Below are 9876 nucleotides of genomic sequence, written 5' to 3' on the forward strand. Positions count from 1 at the left end.
ATACTTGTACAGTTAGAAGTCATTTAATGTTTGTTTTTTGTCATCTATGGTGTGAAGCGGTGACACATTCACAACACAGAAGTTGAAATATGGTTCATTTCAGCACAAAACGTGTCAGAAACAGGTCATCCATGTTATGAATGTGCTGTGTCAGCAGACTGTGTCCAAGCTGAGATCCAACTTTAATTTTCATGTTTTTGTTGAAGTACATTTGAAGCTATTCAGAAGTATTGTTTTAATCAAAGCCACAGGAAATAAAGTGCCCGACTTCTTTCAAGGCAATACTTGTTTGGACTGTGGTCCGTTCTTTCAAGGCTTTGTTTTTGTTAAATCTGGCTGCCTTTTCATTTATTTTCTGCCCACTGTGCCCAGTTTTTGCACTCTACAACAGCTGCAAATTGGGCCAGTAAAAATAAATTAGACAAATTGAGAACTAAAAAGGAACAGGCTTTAAAAGAAAGTCTCTCCTCAGCAGATTGGATGGTATGATAAAGTCTTTGTCTTTAAAAATCAATCTTTGGGATCATATTCCCAGTTCATCTTTTAAGTTGTACAACCTTTTTTTCTTTGCTTGAATGATTCATAATCAGAATTAAGAGGCCTATCAATAATAAAAATTCTCTAATCACAAATTCTAATGGTTAGGACAATGAACTAAAGATAGTAGAAAGCAGCTAAAGGTAAAATATTTTCAAAAAGTCTGAAGAAATAAAGATTTCACAATCTGGGTGTCTGAAATGTGAAGAATTTAGATATGCTCACATTTACACAGGCCTGTTCAATCAAAGGAAGTTTTAAAAAAATGAAGACTTTATTACAATATATTTTACTATAAACTTACAAAAATAAAATATGTCATAACACCTTTCCATGTAAACAGTATTTTACCAAAACCTAAAGAAAAAAAAGGCACAAGCCCATTATAAACCCTCTAAGTGAAACCCTTCAGGCATTTTGTTGTTAAAAATCACAAATGGAACATTTTAACACAATTAGTTTAAATTGACAAAAATCATCCAAAACACCAACTTTCCAAAAGTGCATCCAAAAACTTAATGAATTTCAAATTTAGGTTTAACTCTAATTTAAAAACAAGGCATTTTCTCAGTGTTCTGGCATTAATGTAAAGTAAATAATTTACTTCCAAAAAGKCATTGGAACATTTAATTCTTGCTTTTGATAAATTGAGATCTGTTTAGTAAAATGTTGTGATCACAGGAGTGACTCCATGAACGAGCAACGTTGGACCCAGATCCTTGCTCAGCAGGTCCATCTGATGAAGGTAGGTGCGATAACAGCTCATGTCTGTTGGTGGGTGGGGCAAATACAGGAAGCGCACAGCTGGTTTAGGTGAGCCATGCCGGCAAATCAGACTGTTGACGGCGCTGATAAATTCATCTGTCAGATGAGATGTAATGTGGGGGAACGACTGAATACCGTCTTCCTCCTCACCTTCTTGTCTCAACCTTTGTTCATCATCATCGTGTGAATTCTGCCCCAGGCTTTCTTGGCCCCTCCCACCTCGTCTCTGCCAGTGCAGCGCCACCACCTGGTCCCACACCACCACGTGCACCTGAGCMGTTATCCTGAGCTCCTTCAGCATCCTCTGGACCTTCTTCATCTCATCTTTCTGCAGACTGCCACCCGCCTCCACACACAGGAAGAGGCGTAGTTTGGCCTGGTTCCAGGCCCGGGTTTCATGGAGCACGCAGGCCAGCTGCAGCAGGAACAACGAGCAGACGTTGACGTACCCATGGCTGTCTGGATTGAGCAGATTTAGAGGCCACACATCCACAAATAACTCTGTGATGCTTTGGTCACCAAGCGGTTTTTTTAACCCTAAAATTTCGTTTCGATTGAACTGGTTGAAGTAACGAGCCAGAGCCACGTTCTTCCCCAGTTTTACAGCATCAGCAATTATGGACACGTATTCCTCTTCCTGCAGGTCTTTGGAGTCGCCGGCCCCCCGGACAGCAGGAAAGAAAGGGGAGGGCTGCTGTCCAGGCTCCGAGGCTGGGCAGGCTTTGTCCAAACCAAAGACTGTAGATGAAAGAGTTTCATTGCAGAGGTTGTCTTCAGGTGTAGAATCATCATAAAAACCCAAGATGAGGGTGTTTGGCCTCATTCCACCTAGACAACAGATTTACTGAATAAGAATCGACTTCATGAAAATAATTCAGAACCCTTGTTCAAAATCAGCGCAGAAGTCAAACAATCCTACCGAAGCCTGAGATGAACAGCAGATTCTGGACTCCATGTCGGACGGAGTCGGCCAGAGTTAGGTTAACAAACGCTTTGATCTTTAGATGATCCACTAAAGACAGCCAGGAGTCGTAACGACTCTGCAGCGGATCAGAGAGCAAACCATCTGCACCCCAAACAAAGCAATGAAGATAAAAACAGAATTACTGACTTTATCTCCTCAATTTAGAGGGGAAACTAAAAACTCTATGTTTAAGCCAGTTATTTAAATGGCTGTATAATTAAAAATGGCACTCAAAATACCTTTGAAGTACCCACTACAGATATTGTAAGAAAAGTACTTCATGAACATTTTTCTCCTGGAATCATCAGTTATCTGTCTGCAGTTTTGCAGCAATTGGTAAAATTATTCTTTTAGGCTGAATCTGTGATTCAAACTGGTCCAGACTTTAAAAAAAGAGAGAAGCTGAAAGTATTTGAGCAACTGTCAGGGTGTTTAAAATGCTAATAAAAATAAGTGCTACACACCTATTAAAGATTAAAACAAAAAGCTTTGAACACAGAAAGTAGATTTTCTCTTGCTGTGAAATCTCCTTTGAATTTATCACAGTTGTTGCAGATGTCTGACAGTTACTTCTGACACCCACAGAGGCTTTTTTAAATGCACTTTTTAAAACATTTCTTACCAATGGATCCCAGCTTTATGTGCCCCAGCACATAGAGGCCACTCTTCTTCAGGTCATTGATGAAAGTCATCAGACCCGTACAGGTGCGAGGGTTTCTAACCATCAGTAACACCTGCGGCCTCCAGAACTTCACATGGTCTTTACGCACGTCCAACATCAGCAAGTACTTACGTACCTAAACAATTAAAAACTTGGTTTGAGTGAATAGAACTAAAAAAAGAAAGGTCCTGACTCAAATCCTGTCACTGAAAGAGATAGTGTTACCTGATGGAAGATCAGAGCTTGGCTGATGTAGCCCCAGTTGCTGATGGGACCCAGGTGATGGATGAGCATGAAGAGCAGCAGCATAAAGGCCATGCTGGCAAAAGCATGAATGGAGCTAATCAAGAACATCATTACCAGGCAGCCCAAGAAGCCCAGAGTGCACGTGTGCCAAGTAAAGCAACGGAAAGTGGGTCTAAAATAAAAAAAGCAAAAACTGGATTCAATGTTCGAGCTCATTAATTTTTAAACAAAAAGACTTCCTGCCTGAAATCATACCTGAAGTTTGGAGCAGAAGCCCATTCAAGAGCTAAACAGGCCAGATTTAAAGCAGCGTACACCAACAAGAAGAAAATGGTTACAATACCAGCAATGGTGTTCAATTTACCAGCAAACAGCACCACCTAGTGGAAGAAAAATAACACTGCATGTTCTCTGACAAAACTGCAACGACGTTAGAAAACCCTACAATGAATGAATGAATGTCTTCACACCTTGGGCCATCATCTAACAAATATTAACAAGTAGAAAACTTGTTTTAAAAAAGTTTCAACTCTTTGGTGAAACTAAGAAAATAAAAGCACAACAGCTTTATAAACCCTAAATAAAAACATTTCCCAACAATGTCTTAAATTATAGCTACACTGATAATGAACTCTTACACAACCACTCATTTTAAACGAGTACTTTAAGCTACAACGTTGACAGAATTCAGCCTTTGCCAGTCTGCTTTGTTTAACCAATATTCAGTATGAACAGGAGACAAAGATCATTTTGTCTCCTTACTTTAACTCTTTACTTTTGTGTTCACATTAAGACAACTTCCTCACAATCACTACATACAAAAACAAGCAAAATAATTCAACAGTAATCCGTTACTGGCTGTTGTCTTGTCCCTCATGGCAGGAAGTAAAATGTAAATAACAGTCCTTTTTCATTTTTACCTTGAGTGAAATTGTAGTTTGATATAACATTTCTTTATGCATTTAAACTTTGAAATATTAATTTTGGGGTTGTGGACCATTGATTACTTAATGCCAACATTTAATAAATACAGCCAAGTCTGAGAACATGGGAAGTGACTGTTAAAGAATAGCTTTAGACACCAACATATCACATTTCTTTAGGTTTTATTTTGAGTAGAGAAATTTTACCTGCACAAGCAACCAGGAGATGAGCACAGAGACCCAGGGGTTCTCGGTTCGAGACGTTTTCTTCGCCAAAGCCAGGGCCCCGCCTGTAGAAATTTATAACACTGAGAAAAGTCTGTTACTGCTAATCATCCAAAAAAAAAAAAAATCAAATCAACAACTGAGTCATCGTGCACTCAGCAACCCAAACGCACAATGAGTTTTTTTCCTGCTTTAGAGAAAGTCAGCACCAGGAGCCATCTGTTGTCAAATGAAGCCTTTCAAAAGAAAAGATTTTCATGAGGAATAAAAAAGGGATGAAAATCAATAACAAGTGCCAGTTTTTCCACATCAGAAAAGGCAGCCAATTTGAACAGATGGATGAATAATAAAATATCGATTCAGATTCATGGAAGATAAGCTAACCTGCATATGCTTTTATAGACTACGAATCAGACATTTAGTCCTGATAATGACCTGAATGGAGATTAAAAGTCATTGTGCTGTAATATAGCCCAGTTCATACTGATTCCACTTATTTTCCACAGCATATTTAGTGACGTGAACAGATTTATAATGATCATCCTCTGATGAAGGCAAAGGTGGACACCAATGTTTTATCCGTTACCAAATCAGCTCATGAACCAGTGGACAAACTGGAATAAAACTTAAAGAAAGTGATTACTGGATGCATTTCTGCAGAGTATGGCTACATCTCAGACAAATTTTACAGATATTGACCTAAAATTTGGTGTGGTAGCAACAGTATTTTTATACCTTCAAATGTTTATAAAGAGAATATTTGTTCACTTATAATCATCCAGTTTTCAGTCGCCTTGCACTGATTCAACTGCATGATTGTCAACATCATGAGTAACACTTTAAATTGCAAACAAGGCAGCGGGACACATTCAGGATTCTCACCCAGCAAGTTATCTTTGGACAGAGCGTACAGGATCCTGGAGGCTCCTATAAGGTTGCTCATTGCAGCAGACATGGCAGAGGAGTAAATACCGACGGTCACCATAGGAGGCCAGACGTTGATGTCTCCCAGAAAACTGTAGTCTCTTTGGAGAAGGTAACTGGGCATGATCAGAAAAAATGTTTCACTTAAACACACTAAAACAGATGACATAATGTTTTCAAGCAGATAAAAAAAGACAATGGTTGTCTTTGAAAAAACAGGTTTAATTGTGGAAGGACTGTGTGTATTGTAAGATGTGTATCTAAAAAAAAAAGTGAGTGTCTGACCGGTCACAGGTCCAAGCAGCCAGCAGACTCAGTAGACCATAAGTGATGAAAGTTGTAAAAACAGCTGTCAGTGTTCCTCTGGGGATAGAAAAGCTGGGGTTTTTCAGATCACCTGGATAAGAAGCACATGTGCTGTTGCCTTAGTGTTGCCAATGTTGAAACTTTTCAAAAAATAAATAATATTGCAGATAATAAGTTAAAACCTGTTCAGATTGAAAACTAAAAACCATTACAAGCAGTACCCAAGAATTAAATGTTTATAAAGCTGGAGCATTTAGATGGAACATTTCCTGCAGCTCAATAGGGATGGGGCATCATGCTTCCAGAAAAACAAAACATCTTTACAGACTGTAAATTTGAGATTCAAAAAGGATCAAGGCTATGATGAATAAGAGCGAGTTAAGCTCTTCAGGTGATACACATCATTAATATTTGCTCTTTGGTGAAGTACCTGACATGTTGGAGCCCGCCATGATTCCTGTGCAGCCGTTAAACAAAACGGCAAACACACTGGCAAAAGTCATCACATCGCCGGTGGTGTAGTCCACTGTGTAATCAGCTGGAGGAGGATAAAAAAAGCAACAAATTATACATAAAAACTAAAATGATCAAGTAAGATTATTTATACAAAGAGTCAAACAGGAGATCATCTCAAAGATGGTTAAATTTAACGACCAACCATCAGATCTGACTTACAGAACAGGTTGCCCTTTAACGTGCCGAGCCAGAAACCAGTATAATTAGAAGTCCGCGTGTTTGTGTTGTTCATTAGAGAAGTTTCAGGCAGGATCACCGCCGTTGGCTCCACAACAAAAAAACTAACGAAGATGGACACCAGGACCGTCACCACGATGATGAAAATAACAAACGTGGCTTTGGCATAAATGTGGGCGCCCACCTGTAGCGACAAACCACTTTAATTTAATTTGATAAGCTCAGACATTTAGAACATCTGTTGATCTTTGTAATCCTAATCACTTTACTCAAGTTCTTGTGCATTAATTAGTCAGAAGAGCTCAACTACATTTCCTGTAGCTTTTTCCTTTTAAACCAGCAGAAAATGTAAAAATAAAATGTTTTAATCCAACATGTGACTTAGTGAGTTTTACAAGATCCAGGAATTAAGACTTTTAGAGAACTTTTATAGTGCAGACTTGACTAATCAGTGTGCATTGCCAATGCAATGCACACTATTGTGATTCGTTTCCCATCCAAGTCATCTCAACTTTGCCATGCTTCTCCTCCTGCATACTTTGGCCTAGAGCTGCCATTGTAATTTATATCTGTAAAGCCCCTGTGCCAAATGATGGCTATGCSTTTTGGTGCCTGTAAAACTTATAGTTTTTGAAATATTAATGTTTAATAAATTATAATGGCAGTCAATGGAGCCTTGTATTGGTCCAATACTGCCCCCTGCTGCATCTACACAATATGGTACTGCACCATAGTTCCATAATATTTAAACTCAGTAGTTCAGTGATTACAATTTTAATATTATATTTTGATGTTTTGCTGTAATACTGTCTTTGTTGTCCTATTGCTGTAATATATTGCACTTAAGTGTCAATAATTGCATTGGCAAGGTAAACTTTTTCTCTATACATACAATCCAATCCCTGGGATTGACCTYTGCCTCATCTCCTATAGTCTCATGATGAGCACTGTGGGCTTTCATGTGGGAGATCAGGGTTCAGATCCAGCTACTGCCACTTTAACAAAAATCTCTGCAAACTTCATATTGTCACACAATTACCTTAATTACAAACACCTGCTGACGTGACAGGCACAAGCTGGTATAGAAAACACATTTGAAATTGGTCAAAGTTCATTCTGCAAGTCCAATGCTGCAGGCAAAGCCATGCTGCAATGACATGCTACGTGGCAATGCACACTTGTTTTTACATCGTAAAAACCCATGTCTAGTTTTTAGTTATTTTGTGCTAATACACACAAGAACTTTTAATATACTTCAGCTTTTATCATGCATTTTCACCCCCCTCATTGCAGCATTGCAACTCACTGAAAGTCCAAATTTTGTACTTAAACAGATAATTTTACTTTTTATTATTTGCATGAGCTGAATGCATAATGTTCATAATTGTGTTTCAATCCCATTTCTATAGATTGCAAAAAGTGTACAGATCTTAAAAATTAAGAAGACAAATTTTGTCAGTCCTCCAGTCAAATCATTTGTGGATTTGTTGGTTTCTTGTCTTCGGTCCACTTTTAACACAAATATATACGTAATACAAATCCCTTATCATAATGTAAATATCAGTTTGTCATCCTAAACCACTTCTAAATAAATAAAGCTAATAGCATCTTACCAGACAGACAATGAAACACAAAAAGAGGAGGACGGTGCCGTACAGCAGACACCACCAGTATCCAGACGGCAGAGACTGATGAAAAGCTGCACTGACTGCATCGCTCTCTGAAAATTAAAAACAAGCTTTTAATTAACTTAAAGAAGATGCCTCAACATAGCAGAATGGTTGATACCTTCTGGCTCTCCAAASGTAGACAGGATGGCTTCGACCAAACCTAAAATATAAAGAGCACAGCCACACACGTTGGCCAGAAAAAACATGATCCCGATGCTGCCACCGAACTCTGGACCCAGGGCTCGGCTGATCATGTCTGACGGTCACAATTAAAGAATTTATCTGTGTTCAGGAAAAGAAACAAGTGTGACGGCTGCCTCTTTCAACAACAAAAAAGGATACAGTAAGCACCGCCAGCATCTAAAGCCCCATTAGTGGAGATGGCACAGATTGAAAAGACGGTCATTGTGATGATGAAATAGGCAACCAGAAGCATGGCGATGGAGTGGTACAGGCCCGCCTGACCCACAACGAATCCTGCAAGAAACCAGAGGAAAGTTATCCAAACCTCCTCACAAACAGGAGAAATGYAACAGAAGCACAATGAATCAGACTTATACACAGCTCTGCCTGTAAACTAAGCATTTCAGTCCAAAAAAATGTGACCGATGCTGACAAAATGAGTCAGAATGAGAACAGGCATTTCAAGATCGAGTCCATTAAAGGCAACATCCCGTTACTAAAATAGGATATAATCTTTTTATGCTAACTTTAAATCAAAGTTTTGACAGTTTTTCCTGTCATCTGTCATAGTGTTGGGAAATTCATTTATGTAGCTTGAGCATTCTCCTTTTTTAAAACTAAGGCTGCAATTTCACATCATTTACGACCAAATAGAAAACATGATAAAATAAAATTTTAAAAGGGGTTTTCAAAGTTTTCCACTCTTGTAAACAAGCTTGTTGTCAGTCTAGGTGATGAATGACCAAAGTTCAACAAACTATGCATCATACCTGTGATGGAGAATTTGAAAATAACTCTACTGGAATAAGAAAATCCTCATTGTGACTCATTTCACCTGCAAGGGTAAATAAATAAATAAATAAAAAAACTAAAAGTGTTGAGCTGCAGCTACACTATTTGTTGCAAAATGTAAAAGGACAAGTATGTCCTGTGCATCTTTTGATAATTATTCATTTTCCCAAGACTTTTTACCCAAAAACAGTTAGTTCAAACAAACAAAACAAACAAACAATAACCCTTCAGTCCATTTTTGTTCACCTAAATGTTGTAATTGTCATAAAAATCAAAATTTCAAAGGAACAAACTAAATATGAATAAAGCTGAAAACGCGTCTGAACCATAAAGATGATTCAGAAGATGGCTCCTCCTGAATCTCTCAAAAATTAAATGTTCTGTACAATTTTCTCAGACTTGATTTTTAAAAGACATTTTTTAACCTACATGGTTCTTATTATTGGTAATTTATTTTTTAAAGCTCTGTTAATTTAAAATAATCCGATATAACAAGAGTCTCTTAACCGTCTCGATGTGATTTTTGTCCAACTCACCAACTCGCAGGAACACCACGACGCTGAACATGGACAGTAAGGTTGGGATGACCACTCCAAACATCACTCCGAGCTTCCGGGTCGAGTTCTGTCGACCGAGACCCGACTGCAGCCCCGTCCGTTCGGACCCACCTCTGGGCTTCGGGCCGGTGCTGGTCGTCAGCCGGTAATGTAATAACGGAGTTTGTTCCGACATTTTACCGAAGAAGTGTAAGCATAAATACGTTAATATACAGCATGAAGCCAGTGAGCTCAGTTCTCCGGAATGTTTACAGGTAGTTAAAATACCGACAGTCTGACAGCGATTCAGGAAGCGTGCAGCACCTGCAGGTAATCACCGCTAATTGGAAATATGACGTCATCTCCTGTCACTATCCAATCAAGTTTTTGCCTGTCTCTACACTCGTATGCCTGCAAAATATCTCACGACGCGCTGGACAATATATATATA

At 38.7% G+C, this 9876-nt stretch overlaps 1 protein-coding gene across 2 annotated transcripts; it reads right to left on the reverse strand.

Moving 5' to 3' along the window:
• Nucleotides 1-655: 655 nt before the first annotated feature.
• LOC106534491 (solute carrier family 12 member 9) lies at nucleotides 656-9781 on the reverse strand. Of its 2 annotated transcripts, XM_014031149.1 has the most exons (14): nucleotides 9426-9781; nucleotides 8257-8391; nucleotides 8033-8170; nucleotides 7858-7964; nucleotides 6227-6428; nucleotides 5982-6089; nucleotides 5531-5642; nucleotides 5204-5361; nucleotides 4304-4386; nucleotides 3429-3553; nucleotides 3153-3345; nucleotides 2889-3063; nucleotides 2222-2368; nucleotides 789-2130 (listed from the first exon to the last, which is right to left on the reverse strand). In XM_014031149.1, the coding sequence occupies exons 1-14, from the start codon at nucleotides 9619-9621 to the stop codon at nucleotides 1196-1198; spliced, it is 2814 nt and encodes a 937-aa protein (XP_013886603.1). In that variant the 5' UTR covers nucleotides 9622-9781; the 3' UTR covers nucleotides 789-1195. The 2 variants fall into 2 exon arrangements, with proteins under 2 accessions (XP_013886608.1, XP_013886603.1); XM_014031154.1 differs by lacking the exon at nucleotides 2222-2368 and having other exon boundaries at nucleotides 656-2130.
• Between the last annotated feature and the right edge of the window lie 95 nt (nucleotides 9782-9876).

This window comes from Austrofundulus limnaeus, unplaced genomic scaffold (genome assembly GCF_001266775.1).
Source record: "Austrofundulus limnaeus strain Quisiro unplaced genomic scaffold, Austrofundulus_limnaeus-1.0 Scaffold6, whole genome shotgun sequence".
NCBI classification, from domain to species: Eukaryota; Metazoa; Chordata; class Actinopteri; order Cyprinodontiformes; family Rivulidae; genus Austrofundulus; species Austrofundulus limnaeus.